The following is a 16,877-nucleotide window of genomic DNA, read 5'->3' on the forward strand; positions in this document are numbered from 1 at the left end:
CTCAAATAAACTAGTGTTGACATGCTAGTCCCTCATGCATTCCAATGCATTCAGTATATTTACATTTACAGCCATTTCAACCAGACCAGAAAGGATTTGCAATCACCTGCAACAACTACTCATTACACTATTGTTGCATACAAAAGTGTACACTTGGGCTACATTTTATGGTAACAATTTCTTTCCACAGATGTGAGGCAGCTAGTTTCCTTTTGTTTCTTTTATTCTCTTGTCATTAATACTGTAAACATAACCAAATCAGAGAAGTACTGAGTGAACTAAATGCTTAGAGTTGAGATTGTTACTTTGCTTGAGCTTTCTTGTTTTTAGAGGGTTTAACATTTAACACAGTCTACCACAGAAAATATAATAGTGTTAACATATTCAGGACGTTTCAGTTAGACGAAATGGGATGAAGATGTCCTCACCGCCCTTTACTGCTGTTGCTTGCGACGCTTTCTTTTCTATCGCCCTGTAGTCAATGAGGCAATAAAGCTGTTAAAACTCATGGTTTGTTTAGGTAAAATTCGTCTTAGATGTAGGCATATCAATACATGCTAACTGTAAAACAAAACAAAACCAAAAACCAAAACAAACAAACAAACAAAAAAAAACCCAACAACCCCAAAAACTAAACTAACATGTAACGCAACGTAACGTTAAACTTGTAACTTCATCACAGTCAGATCTCTTACCTGCGTTACCGGTTTTTGAACATGTCCAACGGGTAGACGTTACAATAGGAGAGACTACTGTTACATGTAAACCAATCACCTGGCACGTTTTCCTTGCGCCTCCTCACCTAGCAACCAGTACAAACATAGGAAATGCCTTGTTGGACAGGAGACGCAATAGATAGTTACTTCGCAGGGTAGGGGTCTGACTGACTTAAAACATATCGCAACCTGACAAACATTCCGCAACGCTTGCGTGTGAAAATGGTCAGGCAGACCATTCAGATCTTTGCCCGTGTTAAACCGACAAAGAAACCCACCGCGGTGAGTGCTTTGAAATTCTACATGTCCATGCAGCAGCCTAAACCTCAAGGTTCTGTTGTTCAGGGAAGGGAGACATTGAGGCATGGAAAAGGTTGGATGTAGCCTTTGTAGCTAACTAACTACGCGAAACTCTTTACTAACAATAAACGAAGTAGGATAACGATCAGTGGCTAGCTATCTTGCTAACTTGCCCCTAAACGTTGCTGTCTACCTACATTAAAAACTTTAGACCATGCAGCAGTCATGAAGTGTTATGACTGATATTGGCAGGGATGGGGAGCTGGGGGTTGGGCGTTTGTAGCGCTGCTGAATGCTATTAGAGCTTTCTGCGCTTGGAATATTTTGTTTATAATAAAATTTAAAAAAGGCTAATTGTCATAGAATCTATGTCAAATAAAAGGGAGGATGATTATAAAAGAAGAATATATTTTAGGAATTACATCAGCAACAACAGCGTCTCTGGGATCTCTAGTCAGGTAGGCTACTGGTAACCTACATACAAAATCTGCCTTGGGCTAGACCATGACTAGATACGTTTTACTCTTGATCTTCAGCAGATCTCGTTTCAAACCATGACTAGATACGTTTTATTCTTGGTGTGCTCCACCGGGTGTTTATTAAATATGTCACGAACTGAGTCGCTCGTAGTAGCAGGACAAACACAAGATGCACTGCACAGGGTCTGCAGACAGAGGGCCTCTCATCTGTAGGATGCGTGAAAGTGCGGCTTCCAAAGTTCTTCTCTTTCCAGGTATACACGGTGGATAATGAGGAGCACAGCGGAGGCAGCTTGGAATTCGTAATTCCGAGGGATCTAGCAGACGGATTCATCAATAACAAGAGGGAGAGTTACAGATTCAGGTGAACATAAGCCTTCTTTTGTTCTTTTGCACATGCATAATAAATACAAAAGTTTACAGTCTATATCTCACTTTACTTTTTAATCACCATATGTAAATATGTGATTCAGGTCATCATTGTAAATACATACATTACTTATGTTGTGAATTTAGGATCAGTAATAAACAACAACAACAAAAAAAGAAGAAATTCCAGGCCTTGCTATTTAGCTATTGTTTTACAGTGATCTAGGCCCGACATTCATGAACTAGATTAATAGAGCAAGCCAAATGTTTCAGCTGAACACTCTTATGCACACACAGTGGCCAGTGTCAATTTAAAATTCATGGTTGAAGGTGTCATTAATGGACAGTGAGAAAAGCCTGCCAACCACAAGACTGTAGTAGTCTTCTCAAATCCTCTTTGCTCATGGGAAAGAAATAAATAGCACATATGTGGCATAAAGAGCTGATTCCCAAGTCTACTTCATATAGTATCACCATTTTTAAAGGGAGGGCCAGCGTTGTCAATTAAAGAGCTGCAAAATACAGCACATAGGCACTGGTGTTTTGCAAGAGTAAGTTAATCAACCACATATTAATCCACATCACAAATTTGACACTTTGGCCTTTCCAGAATTACTTGATATTAACATTCCTCTTCTGTGCTTGCTAGCAAAAGCCTGAGTAAAAGTAAAATACTTATGTAGAGCTAGGTGACCAAACAGGGGAATTAAACTGTAAAAAGTTGTTTTCGGAAAACCCAGACCAAATAAAAAGGGGTTCTGATTAATTTAATTAGAACTTGATTTAAAAGACACAATTATATAATAAAATGAATAATGAATTAAAAGGATGCAAAATAGCTTAAAATGCATTAAAACAAATTAGATGTAAAAAAATGCTAAACTAAAATACACAGCTGAAGATGTGCTTTGTTGTTTCTTTGTAGGTTCCTAAAGGTTTTTGATCAAGCAACCAATCAAGAGGAGATCTTTGAGACAATTGCAAAGCCTGTAGCTGATAAGTGAGTATGATAACTTCTTCTCTGGTTATTTTCATCATTAAACAGCAATATGACAAATGATGTAGAGTTACTCTGACATTTTGTTGACTTTGTTTGAAATGTTTCTATGGCTACTCCAGCTTGCTGGTAGGATAGTCTTATTGAGGCAGTTAAGTACATTGCAATTAAATTAAATATTTGTTATTAATTAATTAATTAATTAATTAAGGAGAGTGTAATTAAAATATGGCTTTCTCGCAAAACAGTTCAGTGAGCGAGTAACTAGTTGATGATGAGACATTAAGAAAAAGAGAACAAGGTAGCAGTCCAAGCTGCTATTTTGTGCTATAGTGTAGGTACTTAGTGCGGTTAACCATCACCACTTTGTCTAGGTAGGCTAAACCTCCTGCCAGTACTTTGTTTGCATGCTAATCTTAGAACTATTTTAACTAGACCACAAAGGTTTTCCAGCCACTTGCCACTACTACTGTATATAGTTCTAACACTGCATTACTGTACACACTACTACTGTACTGCTTACCCTATTACTGTATTCTCTACTACTGAACACACTACTGCTGTATTCACAAGCATTCTATACACTACTAGTGTACCATATAGCCTACACTACTTTTGTATACAAAAGTATGCACCAAATCTATTGGGCTACATAGTGATAAAACTCTTTATACGCTTGATTCATGTTATTGATGCTGAAGGCAGTATCAGTGTGATAAAGTAGAAGCACTTAAGTGACCTTCCTGTTATCCTTAGATATATTTACTTTGCAATAATGGGCTTTGGTGTAAATGATCCCTCACATAAAGAATTTTGTGACCACCTTGCATTAGTGTGGAAAGAATTTTCTGTGCTGCGCATCCAATAAATCCACACTTATCTGTACCTAAAATCTGAAATAATTGAATGATTATTAGAGAAAATGTAGTGTTATTTAGCTGTCTCCCAGAGTACAATCAGCCAGAACAGGATCTCTGCAATTAAACTGCAGCTGCAACTTCTGCTTTTGAATCAGTTCACAGCATTTCTTCACGTATCGATGTCATCTTTGATAACAATGAAATTTAAAAGGAGCAGTGTAATTTGCAGAATTCACAGTTTTAGTTCAGCATTTTTTTTCTCATTATCTACACACTGGGCAATCATTTTTTCATCCAGGCTATGACCTGCTTTTTAAAAAATGGAGTGTTGCAGTCTATCTAACTGTAATGTGGATAGGGCAGGAGATTGTGAATGGTGATGGTGTCTGGCCTGAACTTGGACCACATGGGTTTCATGGCTCACACAGTGAGCTGAGTTGGTACATGAACATTAATGAAGGAAAGCTGTGATTCTTGGCCTGTCCCCGTCCTCTAACCACTAAATGGAGCACTGGCACCACATGCGTTGCCATACCAGCCAACCATCGGCATTTCACTCTTTTCATCATATTAATAGACTTTGAATTTAGAGTATCTGAGTTTGGAAAAATACTTAAGACTACACTATTATTTGATGATAAACCAATTTTGTTATACTTTGATTCAGTGCCTTGCATGTGAAAGCTAACCAAATGTGAATGGTCTGTAAAAATCCTATATGAATTACATATGCCATACGCTATATTTACATTGTATATGAGTGAACTATATTTACATTGCTGGGTGAACATTATTTGGGTGTGGAACCATTCTCAACTCAACAGAAACACTGCTATGACCATATAAGCTTAGCATTGTTGCTGTAGCTTTTACATGTGACATTGTTACTGATGTTTGATAGTAGCCCATCACCAAAAAATGTCCAACAGTGATCCTAAGGTCAGAAACTGACCAATGTGTTGGGGGGATTGCCAACACAAATTGTGTGTTGTAACAGATGTGCTAACTGCATATTGGTGAAAACATTTTCTTCCATGCAGATTTTCCTCTTAAATATCGTTTGCCTAAATTGTGTTAGCCTTGCCAAAAAAGCAACTCTGCTAACACCAAACCCCAAACCTCTTTACCAGCAACCAAATGCACCATGACAAGCGTGCCATTGAGGAATAAATGCTGCTTCTCAGACTATATTAAAAGAACATCTCTCTTGCATTACTCATAATCTCAATTTGGAGTGTGCTTAAAGCCCCACCCTTGATGTGGGTTGTAAGACCTTTAATTACCATGACGACTCAGGATAGGGACTGAATGGCATGGACTTCTTAGTGACTCACCCATCGATCTTACCAGAACTATTTTTCTTTCTTTCTTTTTTCTTCTAAATAGAGTTCATGGATTTATAAATCCATGAGGAAATTTCCATTAAGAAGGGAGGGACAGGAAAAGGGAACTCAAAGACACTAAAGCTTCATAAGGAATGTGACTGCACAGAGCTTTTGTTGACCATTGCCATTTGTGACTTGAGGGTTGGGTGAAGCTTCCATAAACCCATAACCTTTTGGTCTTTTGACTTAAAAAAGCCAATTGTTTGTTTGTTTTTATTTGTTTGGAACTGATTTAGCAGTAAAACATTTGACTTCATTCCTGTCCCTCTTTGGCAGCTGGAAATGCCTGCAATGAGAGAGTGACAGACAGAGATAAAAATGAGAGATAAGCAGGGGTGTCTGTAGCAGACTGCCCCCAGTCTGATAATTGTCCTCGGTAAGCTCTTGCTCCCTAGGGGAGTTCAGGGCAGTGCCATTCTTTTGGCATTTCCTGTGACTGAAGACCAGTTCCCAAGCTAATTGCCTCCTTATTGCCTTTCTTGCTCCCTTGTTCTCCAGCTGTTTGGCTAATTTAACTTCTTTGTCATAATTTTCCGATGCATGGTATTCATCATTTTTATTTTGCTTTAACTGTGCTCCTACATCATGAGAAATGGGGCATCTCTATCCTAGGAAATCTTCTCAGAATTCAACACTGTAACAGTCTAAAAAGTCAAAAATCCTCTCTTGGTTATTTAGGGCCTACACCAGCTTGCTTCAGTGTTTTATAGGTGAGTCAGGTGATGACCAGGTGTTCCTTAATGTCAATCAGCTCCCTCTGCTTCCTCATGTGCGTTCCTGTTTATTTATTACACTTTGGACTTTCTTGGACTATTCCTGTCTTGACTAATAAATGGTTCCTAAATGAAGACAGGTTCTCTGAATCATCTCAGGATGTTCCACATGTGTCTGGCATTTTTTTCTCTCTGGAATCAAACTATTTCTACTGTTCTTCTTCTTGTACTGAATTCTGCAGTAAAACTGTGCTTAATCCAGGGGGCGCTGCATGGCTCATGACTGCCAGTTCCATCAGTACAGTCACAAAGATCCTTAGTCACTTTAGAAATAATCATGACTTGTTTTGAAAAACAGTAATTTTACATTTGAGCACAATGTCTTGTTTCTGGCAAGGATGTAGTCAAGAACATGGGTTAACATACATAATAAAATCAGTTCAATCTGATAGAAAGCTTTATGAGCCTTTTGTTTCTGGTAAAGCATTTGACTGTACTATATGTTTTCCACTGTACATTTTTGAAAAGAAGAATTATCAGGGCTATGAAATACAGGGTTATTTTAGGAGACAAATGATGTCCATTTGTTGTCACATATTTTTTTTAAACTAGTTTACCCATTATCATGTAAGGGGTTTTCATAACAGTGATGTTATCATCATCTTCCTTCCACTTTTCCTGGTGAGAGTCCCGGTGATAGCAGGCTGAGGAGATCAGCCCAGACTTCACTACCCCCATAGATTCTTCCCCATTTCTGTAGCTTGTGTTCCATAGGAGTAGAGTTTTTGTCCTAGGACTAAGTGGAAAGGTTGAGGGAAGGTTGTATTCTCTAAAATCAGAGTTTTCCTCTATGGGATTGATTAAATGTTTTGTGAATTAACGTTCATGAAAACTACAGTATGTTAGATAAAGGCCCACCATATTTAAAAATAAATGTTAGGCCTACTGTTATTCCCATGATGTGATTCACATGCAGATTAATGTAATATCCTTTGCATAGATCTCCTTAATAATTTGATCCTATATTTTGATCTGTCTGAGTATTTTAATCATTGTAGTGCAGAAAATGGCTGTAATGGTTTTGTTAAACAGTGCATCTTGAAGCTACCCCATAATCAATAAATCAAATGATCAATCGATCAATCAATTGGTTAATTAGGCAGTTAATTAGAAAACACTTTTAAAAGTATTTTTCGCCTAAAGAACCTAAGTGAACGTGTGTTCTTACTTTGATGCGGGAATGAAAAATAACTATTTTCTTGAGGTCTGGGTTTTTACTCAAGGTCTCAGAGTGTCTTACTGATGTATATAGAGCTCTATAGAGCTCTAATCTATGCCCTCTCTATGCCCTCACCTAGTAATGTGATGATTCAGTCAAGTCATACTTCTCCCTTTAGAAATAATGTCCTTATTTCACAAATGTCCATGTTGATCCTGTGATTGTCAGTAATTGAGGTTCCAGGATGAATGCCCAGAGTGATGGAAGTCTGCTGTGTAGCTCCTCCAGGAGCACTGCAAAACATCATAATCACCATAAGTGCCTCTACCAAGTTATATCCAGAACTAAGCACAAGTGCCCATTCTGTAACCATTACACCCTCATACAAACTCACTGATGAGAGATCTGAATGTGTAATATTTTAGTGGTACTGTGTCTGTTTTTTCCTCATATCATGTGAAATGGTCTCAGATGTCAATATGGTGGCAGGCAGTTATCTGGTGTGGTCAGGTCTAAGGAAGGGGTGGGGGACAGGGCTGACTGCTTGTCATTTCTTTGACTCTTCACTGGAGAGCAGTCAAGTTAAGTGCAGTTCAGGTTTCCTGTATGTCACCCGGAATGCATGCCATGGAGCCAAACCCGAAAGTGTTCCGAGCGATCCGGACTCGTTTGGGGCTTCTGCTTACAGTCTGTCTCCATGGCCGTGACCGCCTCAGGAGCCTTCCCTTTCCCTGGGCAATTTGGAATGTCAAGTTTCATTGAGTCAAGGCTTGGAATCACTGATGCTGTCAGTGATATTGGCCAGTGTTTAATGGCCATGTCTTCTTTGATGCTGTCAGGAAACTGTGGAAAAGACATGGCATTTTTGAGAATTAAAACTTTTAGCTCTTTCAGTTTCACACTTCAGGAAGAGTATGTCTGTAAAATAAAAATGCAGTCCTGGTTACGTGGCATACTTCTCATCAGTGTCTTAGCAGGCTACAATGGTACCATTTTTGCGTATGGGCAGACTGGCAGTGGAAAGACCTTCACCATCACCGGCGGTGCTGAGCGCTATAGCGACCGTGGCATCATTCCACGAACGCTGTCCTACCTGTACCAGCACTTCACTCAGGTTAGGAGTCACCTGCACTTCTCTTCTCTCTCACACAAATTCAAACATTTTCCTCACCCTCATGAGTGTTTCATTAGATCTAAATGCCAGTTAATGCCAATTGAATTGGTTATGGGCTCAAATAGCAGCTCTGCAGGCGCAGTGCTGTGTGTTGTAGTCACTGTTGAAATGGTTCCATCCTTGTTAACAGGACAGTAGCATGGTATATACCACGCAAATATCTTACCTGGAGATTTACAATGAGGTGGGATATGACCTTCTGGATCCCCGACACGAAGCGTCCAATCTAGAGGATTTACCGTCAGTATCCCTCTCTGTTTCAGTCAACAGAAATACTGCATATGACACAAACATACATCCCTTTCAAATGTAACATTTTGTGGCAGGTGTAGATCCATGTTACATAAATATTGTTCTACTGAATGTTTTACTGCCTTATCAAAGGAAAACCCCATTTTAGGACGGTGCTTACATATGCCATGCCTATAGATTTCAGAGCAGTGTCCCAGATGATAAGTAATCATTCTGTATGATCACTTTGATATAGATAAGTATCACCGGCTTAAGTGACAGGAGTGGGTCAGGACTTTTCCCTTTCTCGTGCCTGTGGGCTGTGCGTCACTGTGAACTGCTTCTGAATATATCTATCTGCTGCTCCTTCCCCTTTGAGTCCTCCTGCTCTCTCTGGACCAAGCTGCTTCTTTCTTACCTTCTATTCTCCTAGTCTATTTTTCCACTGTTCTCTTTGGAACGAGCTCTTTGATTTACTGGTTAATAAACATGAACATTTTTGTTGTTAAGATGATTGATTACTGCATGTTGCCATCACTCCTCTGTTTTCCCTCATTTTAAATCACACTCATTGTCTTGCTGTCTTCTCTCACTGGGTATCCAACTCATGGCCTCGAGTACCACTAATTACACACTGCTGAAAATAGACAATGCCCACTCCTGACCACACAGGCTAAACTTTCAAGGAGCAAAGGGTACTTGAAATCTACTGTTACATGTAGCCTTTTTTCTCCTCTCTCTTCTTGCTCTCTCTCCCTTTCTATCTTTTGTGCCATCCAAAACATGGTGCCAACAGTTTATATTCCAATTTAGATGGGTGCACTATGACTAACAGAATCCTATTCCACAAATTGAGGAACGGTAGTAGTTTATAACTTTATAACACCCACAAGCCAATGTTGATATGTTTATCTTGGTTATATATGTAAGCATTTCTATTCCAGTTTTCCAGAGGTTTAAGGTTCACTAATAAACCAACCTAATTCTCTTATATTATATATGCACCCAGTTAGCAATGGGACATCTTTCAGAAAGCTGTTGGACTGCAGTGAAGCCATAAGTTTAATACAAGCTTCCAGTGTCTGTACAATCCATTTCTAAGCCCCCAAGGGGTAGTAATTCATTTGTTTGTTTTGAAAAAGCTTGCTGGTTCATTATCACATTATAAGCCACTCACTTGATGGATAAAGCACATGTGTAGTATTTGCTCACCCTGCAGTGTTAGGATGCTCAACCGTGGTTTGCTTAAACTGTTTATAAAAGTGGGTTCAACTCCATGTGCTTTACCCACAGTTCTCTGTAAATACTTACTCTGCTATCTTTATGCCTAGTGTTGGTTGCTACACTAGAATTGCACTTCATCTAATTTGTGTTTGACTACACGTTTTCAATTTTTATGTTTTGCTATTAAAAAGTAAGGTAACAATAATGGAAGATCCTGACCAGAACATTCACCTCAAGAACCTGTCACTGCAAGCATCAGCCAATGAAGAAGAGGCCCTGAATCTCCTTTTCTTGGGTGACACTAATCGCATGATTGCAGAGGTGAAGAGCTTACTTATTTATCAAATTCTCCATGGATAAGTAAAGGGTAAAACGACAAAACAACCTCACACACACACACACCCAAGCTAACTTATTAAACTTGAATGATTCATAGGATTTGTATTTGAAGCATTCATTAAGCTGTACAAGTCTTTGATGTAACTTGAATTAAAACAGTCATGAACCTTTCATGATAAGAAATTAATTTAAGATTTTGTCAAGTTTTTCAGCAAATAATTCCAAATAGACTCAACAGATGTACTCTCATGAGGTTATAAGCATAGTGTTGGAAAAGCCTTTAAGAATACACATTGCAACTCCATGTTGCGATGATTTCAACCTGTGGGATTGTTTCTATTTAACTGCTTTAGTAACAAACAGAAAGGAAGCATTATGCAATTTGGCAGGTCCTGAAAACCTAAAAAAATAATTTTTTATGTGACTTTTAATCTCACTCCAGTGAGCTGTGTACTTTGTTGCTAAACTCCTTCAGGCCTTTTCATTTCCAGAACCGTTGTCTTGAGGCCCAGTGATGTTCCTTACAGCCACCCCCATACCCCCACCACCCCGCTATCCAACCCCGTTCCCTGTAAAGGGAGAACTATGAGCTCGTGGGTGTTGAAGGCTCAACTATGCATTCTATCCAGGTCAGGTCAGGTTCCCTCGCTTTACCAGAAGAAGCGAAAGCCCTTGAATTGAGTCTTTTCTCTGCTTCTCCCACCTGGCCAGCCACGAGCATCATCACATGGAGCAACCCCCTCACCCCTGCCCCACCCGCCCACCACACTGCACAGCTGCAGCTGGCGTGTCCCCCCTGTTGCCGCAGCACGAGGGTGAATCACGGTTCTCTGGCCTCTGTGCGTTTTTGGGGCTCTTGCTGAGTCAGGCACTGCTCGAGGTGTGTGGCCTGGAATGGTGGGGGCTGACAAGGGGTCAAACTTGTAAGTGTAAACAAGTTTCAAACCTCTGCTTTTTAACCTCATGAGATTAGCCAGAGAAAAAAAGAATATTAAAGCAAGTTAGTTTTCATGTTAGCCCAAACTGCCTGCTGTTTTCTTTATGATGTGGTCCATTTCTGCTCAGCTGTTTGAGGGTTATATAGCCACAATGAAACAAATATGCTGAGCATGTAGCTAGCTGTGAGTAAGATCAACTGGAGTATATTTACATTCCCTAGCCACTATCATAGAAAAACATGTTTTTGGAGGAATACCTCCTAGGTTAAAGTCTATAGGCAGTTTACTCCAGGATCGCTGTGGGTTGCTTATTTTTAGGTGGCAGACTCAAAGCCAGTGGTGACGCTGACACATGTTAAAACCCCATGACCACTGCTGTGTAAACTAGGTCAACACCCACAACTAGGCCACTACCATGTCAATCTGATTGCTGTTCTGAGAAAGTACTGGGCTGGACTGTGCTGCAACCCAAATAATATCTGGACTGAAGGGATCCTGTGGTGGGAATGCGACAAGTGAAAAACAGAGGAGAGGCTGGCTGACGAATTGTGCATAATAACTAATAGACTACATAGTACAAGTGTACGCTTGTAAAATGTACCTATAAGTTAGGTCTACTTATTAAAGTGCCAGTACATCCTAGGTACAAGGCAGCTGTTTCTGAAAATGTTGCTGGTAAGTGTACATTATATTGAATATAGCCTAGCAAATGTGGATAAAAATCAGATTTTGGTTAGCGATCAGAGTAAAGTAATAAAATAACAACTTACAATTTGATCAGAGATGGGTGTACATTTCACCTTCCAAAGAAAAAAGTAATAGTAGTTAAACAAACCTACTTGAGTACCAAGTTACTCAAATAATAACATTAATTTGGATTAGTATTTGGATCAATTTGGAAAAGTAGTTTGAATGACACCCAGAAGAACTAATAATGAGTATTAGCCCTTAATATCTTCCATATATGTTGCATACAGATGGCTTGGATAAGTAAGGATAAGTAGAGTGGATAAGTCATGTGCTTGGTTTTACTAAGCAGATACAGGAAGTACAGAGTCTCAGGTACCACATCAACAAGGCCGCAGCTAAGTGGAGATCTTTGTTGAAAAGCTCACTGATCATGTCGACAAGCATGTGCTGTATCAGCAGGGGACTGTGCATCATCAAACTCTAAGTACAGTGTGTCTTTATCTGTGTTGGCTGCAGGCTTTCCCTTTGCTTTGATGTCATTTTAGGTTACAATGCAGTCTCTCATCTTTTGCCCACTGAAAACTGTGTCTCAATGAGTCAGACCAAGACTATGCTTATGTCTGTGTTTTGGCCTGATCTGACCTAGCTATTTTTGGCAATGGTAAAAGAACCTCGTTGAAATGACAATTTTTTTTTTTTTTTTTACCAGTTATCAGTCACATACGACTACCGTTTAATGCAAGTTTTGGGGACACACAAGGAATCCCATACAAACAAAATTGATATTCTTGACCCAGAAAAGTCCCTGTTAAGTTTACTCATCTTCACTGTTCTTCAGTGTTCACTTCTGTTTGGACTTTCCTCACTGCTCCAATACAAAAGCCAGATATTAGCTTATTGAATTAAAGGAGGTACTCATGCCTTAACTGGTTTTATATACAGCATGCACGCACAAAGAACCACCACATCGACCGCACTTGATAAACACATGGCCAGTGGAGCCCTCTTCTGTTCATCTTGCTTCTCTGCCTTTCAGACCCCCATGAATCAGGCCTCCACCCGCTCTCACTGCATCTTCACCATTCACCTGTGTGGCCGGGAGCCCGGCTCAGCCACACTGCACCGCTCCAAGCTCCACCTAGTTGACCTGGCCGGCTCGGAGAGAGTGGGCAAGTCAGGCGTGGGGGGGCAGATCCTCACTGAGGCAAAGTACATCAACCTATCCCTGCACTACCTGGAACAGGTAAACAGCCATACAGCCTAGTGATTTCTTTAAGCAGAGATGGATTTTGAGAGAAAATTGCATCGTATGTTTCATTTGAAATAGAGACTGGTAATCAAAGTTGGTGGCAATTTTGATGTGCCAAGGTCCATATTGCCACTTTTAGCATGTTATAATAAATCCTTCTGTTTCATTTCAGGTCATCACGGCTCTGTCAGAGAAGAACCGCTCTCATATCCCCTACCGGAACTCTATGATGACCTCTGTGCTCAGGGACAGTTTGGGGGGTAACTGTATGACCACCATGATCGCCACCGTGTCATCCGAGAAGACGAACATTGATGTAAGGTTTTGCCCCATTTTGCAACTGAACTGCTGTTTGAAGTGCTTATTTGGACTAGATACACTGCAGAATGGTAATCCTGACTCAGAAAAACTCATTCAAAAATGGCCATATCTGGCTTTGTCTCAGGAATCTATCTCTACCTGTCGCTTTGCCCAGAGGGTGGCCCTGATTAAAAATGAGGCTCTCGTCAATGAAGAGCTTGACCCAGCCCTGGTGAGTCTGGACTGCAGTCACTCTTCCCCCCCTTTTTTTGCTCATGCACTCTCATGTCCTTTTGTTCTGATATGTGTCCATGTGTCTCTCCAGTGGTTCTCACACCTCCTGTATCACTGTGTTGACATCTGTAAGCACTTTTCTCTCATTATCCCTTTTACCTCTTCCGTCACTGTTTAATTTGCTCAATAATTACTTAAAATGCTAGTATCAAATATTGTGGTTTTCAAAATAAAAAAATTGGCTAACGGAGGACTGACTAAATGTCTGAAAGTATCCCGGCACCTGTTCTTACGTCATATACATTCCGCTGTGTCATCAGTGGTGCTGCTTGTCATTCTGTGTATACATGGGGAACAGGTCTTTGAACTATTTAAATTGTTTGCATTATGTTTGCATTCCTCTGAGAAGGTTTACATGCTTTGATTATGTTGTTGCATCTCATGCCCTGGCAGATATTTATTTCCCAAACTGAAGACCTCGGGCATACCTACTTATTTAGCAAAGATTGACTGCTGTGAGCAATCAGTGTTTGATACTGGTTTGAATGGAAAACAGCTGGTAAAGGAATGAATAGTACTCCTTGGACAATTAGACATTTGTAAGACCACTTGTAAGAGTGTAGTCATGAGGTTAACTTCAAAACTGCTTGGCTCATGGATTTGAACTGGAGTGCGGGTCCACAAATTAGCACAATGTTGATCTTTAACCCTGGTTCTGTAGAGGGCTACAGTAAGCTTCTACCAGACTGACTGTATCGCATCCATCATCTCCTGATTTTGACAGCTCACTTTAAGTGATGACTCTATGGAGAGGGAAGGTAAACACGTTGCAACAAGCAAATGCTTCTGATTTGTTTTCACTGGAGAGAAACCAATGAACCTTCTCCACTGGAACGTTTAGCAGGGACATTAAGGTAGGAAAATGAAGAATCCCAATCACTAGGCCCTGTATTTCAGCTCAGGACTGGTTGCGCTCGTTACCCATCTCTGCTTGGACCCTGCTAAAAGTTTCCATGTTGAGATTCATAGATTTTTGGGTACAGCAGGAAACTGGATATCGGCTTTTTAGGCCCTTACAATTTGAACTTTGCACCTTTGCCCTGTTAATCAGCTCCTCTGTGAGCTACGCCACTCGGTGTCTTTCTCCTTGGTCGGCATTTAGAACTTGGCTGCCTAATTTCAAACCTCAGAGAGGTATTTTTAAGAGTCTGCGGTCGTCCGTGAATTGAACCGGTGTCTGCCTGAAAGAGGGTGGTATGGCTCATGTCCTGTTGCTACTGTTTGACTGAGTGACTAACCCCCCAGCTCCCCCAGCTGCTAAAAACAGCTTAATTTTTTAAAAAAAAATTTAAAAGAGGCTATGCAATTTGATAATGTAAATGAAATGTCACATTGTGTAGGTGTATCCACCTTGTGCCTTTCCAGACCAGACCACCTTAAGATGCCTTGTGAATAATAATGTCAACTTTCTTTCAGTTTGTATAGCCTTTAGGTTTCTGTTAACCTGTAAGCAATTTGTGGTCCCCTCATACATGAAACTGAAAACACACATGGGACACAGGCATTTTTTCATGGTCTACTTCCAGGACTGATTCCTAGCCATAAAACTACATTTCTTGACATCTCAAAACATGGGTCAGTGTCTACCAAACACTGTCTGATCTTCCTCCGTCCATTCCAGAGGGGGATCATAAGCCTTCAAAGTACCAAAATGCCAGAACAATTCGATTAGCACATACCTTTAACTTGACCAAGCAGTGAAAATCCAGGAGTCTTGAACATATGCTTATTGTAAGTCCATTATTATTATTACACTGAATGCTCTCACATTTCAAATCAGAAATGCTATGACCTCTGACTTTAGTGCTATTTACATTTTCTTTCTTTGCTCTTTAATTACATAAGATCGGTTTTCATTAAAGCTATAACAGAACTTTAAAAAAACAGCAAACATAATAAAGAACTTGCTAGTGTTTAGGGCTGTCTTGTAGCTGGAGAACATGGAATACGAGTGTGCCGTAGTCTTTCTGGAAATGTCCAGATATTGATGTGATTGGATGTACACAGTGTGTACTTCTGTGTCACCATCTTATTCTTAGATGCTCAGAGTTCATGCTGCTACAGCAGGTCCTGCACAGTTTCACAGTCCAGAATAAAACATGGTGCCTGTGGGCCTGGCCAGCTGCTTAGGTTGCATCAGCCGGGATTGCGAGAGGCAGCGTTTGAGGTTTGGGCAAAGTCAAGCACCAAACACACACAGACGTAACCATAAAAAGATATAGTCATGGCAAAACTGTCCTAAAGGCTGCTGAACACCACACCACTGTGTAAGCAGAATTTGGGTGACAGGGACATATATTTCCTGATGCTGACTGAACTATCCAGATTGTTTTTATGCAATCACATGAAGTATTGTTCATACTTATTCATATTTTATTTATATTTAAATGACCACTTCTATATGCCTTCCATATTCTGTCTTTTCTTCGTCTTCAGTATGTCACTGAGAATCTTTAGTCTGACAGTTGGTGACCTTTAACCTCTGACATCTTGGTGTCAGGCGTTGTCTGGATGCCAGCACACAGTTGTGTGTCTCACTGGCATTTCTCCATTCCGTCTTGAGCGACAGCCATCTGCGTCACTGTTCACCTGTGTCTGGCTGTGTGTGTAGGCTGACATCTTACACAGGGCAGCACAGTCGGGGGAAGTGGTGCCATTCAGGACCAGCTGCGCTTAAAGATAATCTTTCAAAAATGTATGAAATTTAAGAAAATGTATGAAAATGTACGAATGTAAAAAAATGTAAGAAAATATGGTAACTGAACACCTCCTTTCCTCTTCCATTTATAATAATAATGTTCTGCCTCACCCATCTGCAAGGACTTATCCCAGTTTAACCTCTTAACCACATACAAAGTGTCAAGTTCAGCCTGCAGAGCATAGAAGATAGTATAAGAGCACAGCTGTGACACTTAGTGATCAAAGTGAAGCAGATGTCTGGGCACATGACCTTTGACCCTTGCTTGGAAATCCCAGTGCCAAAGATATTGGGGCTTTTGCTTTATCCTCCTGCAGTGCTAACTATTCAGGCAAGACACTATCTGGGGTGGGACTGTGCCTAAACTGACCTTTGAGTCCCTTCCAGTGTAGATCTGTCTGAATGCTAGTGGTGACGCACTTGGGACCGGTAGTGAGGTGTTTCTTTTGGGCCTCAGTGGACTGCCTGTGAGCTGAGCTTATCGCCCATGATTTCAGTTTGGATTGGGTGGCTACGTGAGGATTAGCGTCCCCCTGAGTATGGAGTATGCACCTGGGTGCGGCTATTTTCCAAGTGAACTCTTTTTACCCTATTGCAGTAGTGTGGGGTAAGCATTCGACCCTGGTAATCCATCAGTCACTGCCAACTTTGCGGATCCTCAGAGAGCAGTTTTGTAGTTTGTGTCTAAAGTCTTGTGTTTTT

At 40.4% G+C, this 16,877-nt stretch overlaps 1 protein-coding gene across 5 annotated transcripts in view; it reads left to right on the forward strand.

Moving 5' to 3' along the window:
• The first annotated feature begins 849 nt into the window (after positions 1-849).
• Positions 850-16,877, forward strand: part of kif6 (kinesin family member 6) — a 63,165-nt gene continuing 47,137 nt past the window's right edge. For 3 of the 5 annotated variants that reach the window (XM_035532572.1, XM_027001456.2, XM_027001458.2), the window contains exons 1-9: positions 1,336-1,474; positions 1,750-1,859; positions 2,790-2,864; positions 8,005-8,152; positions 8,343-8,452; positions 9,859-9,988; positions 12,671-12,877; positions 13,056-13,199; positions 13,329-13,415. In XM_035532572.1, coding sequence (XP_035388465.1) covers positions 1,385-1,474; positions 1,750-1,859; positions 2,790-2,864; positions 8,005-8,152; positions 8,343-8,452; positions 9,859-9,988; positions 12,671-12,877; positions 13,056-13,199; positions 13,329-13,415 — 1,101 coding nt within the window. In that variant the 5' untranslated portion in view covers positions 1,336-1,384. Of the gene's footprint in view, positions 999-1,335; positions 1,475-1,749; positions 1,860-2,789; positions 2,865-8,004; positions 8,153-8,342; positions 8,453-9,858; positions 9,989-12,670; positions 12,878-13,055; positions 13,200-13,328; positions 13,416-16,877 lie in introns of those variants that run through there. The other 2 variants (XM_027001457.2, XM_027001459.2) reach the window with 2 other exon arrangements.

Source organism: Electrophorus electricus, chromosome 13, assembly GCF_013358815.1.
Source record: "Electrophorus electricus isolate fEleEle1 chromosome 13, fEleEle1.pri, whole genome shotgun sequence".
In the NCBI taxonomy this organism is placed as follows: domain Eukaryota; kingdom Metazoa; phylum Chordata; class Actinopteri; order Gymnotiformes; family Gymnotidae; genus Electrophorus; species Electrophorus electricus.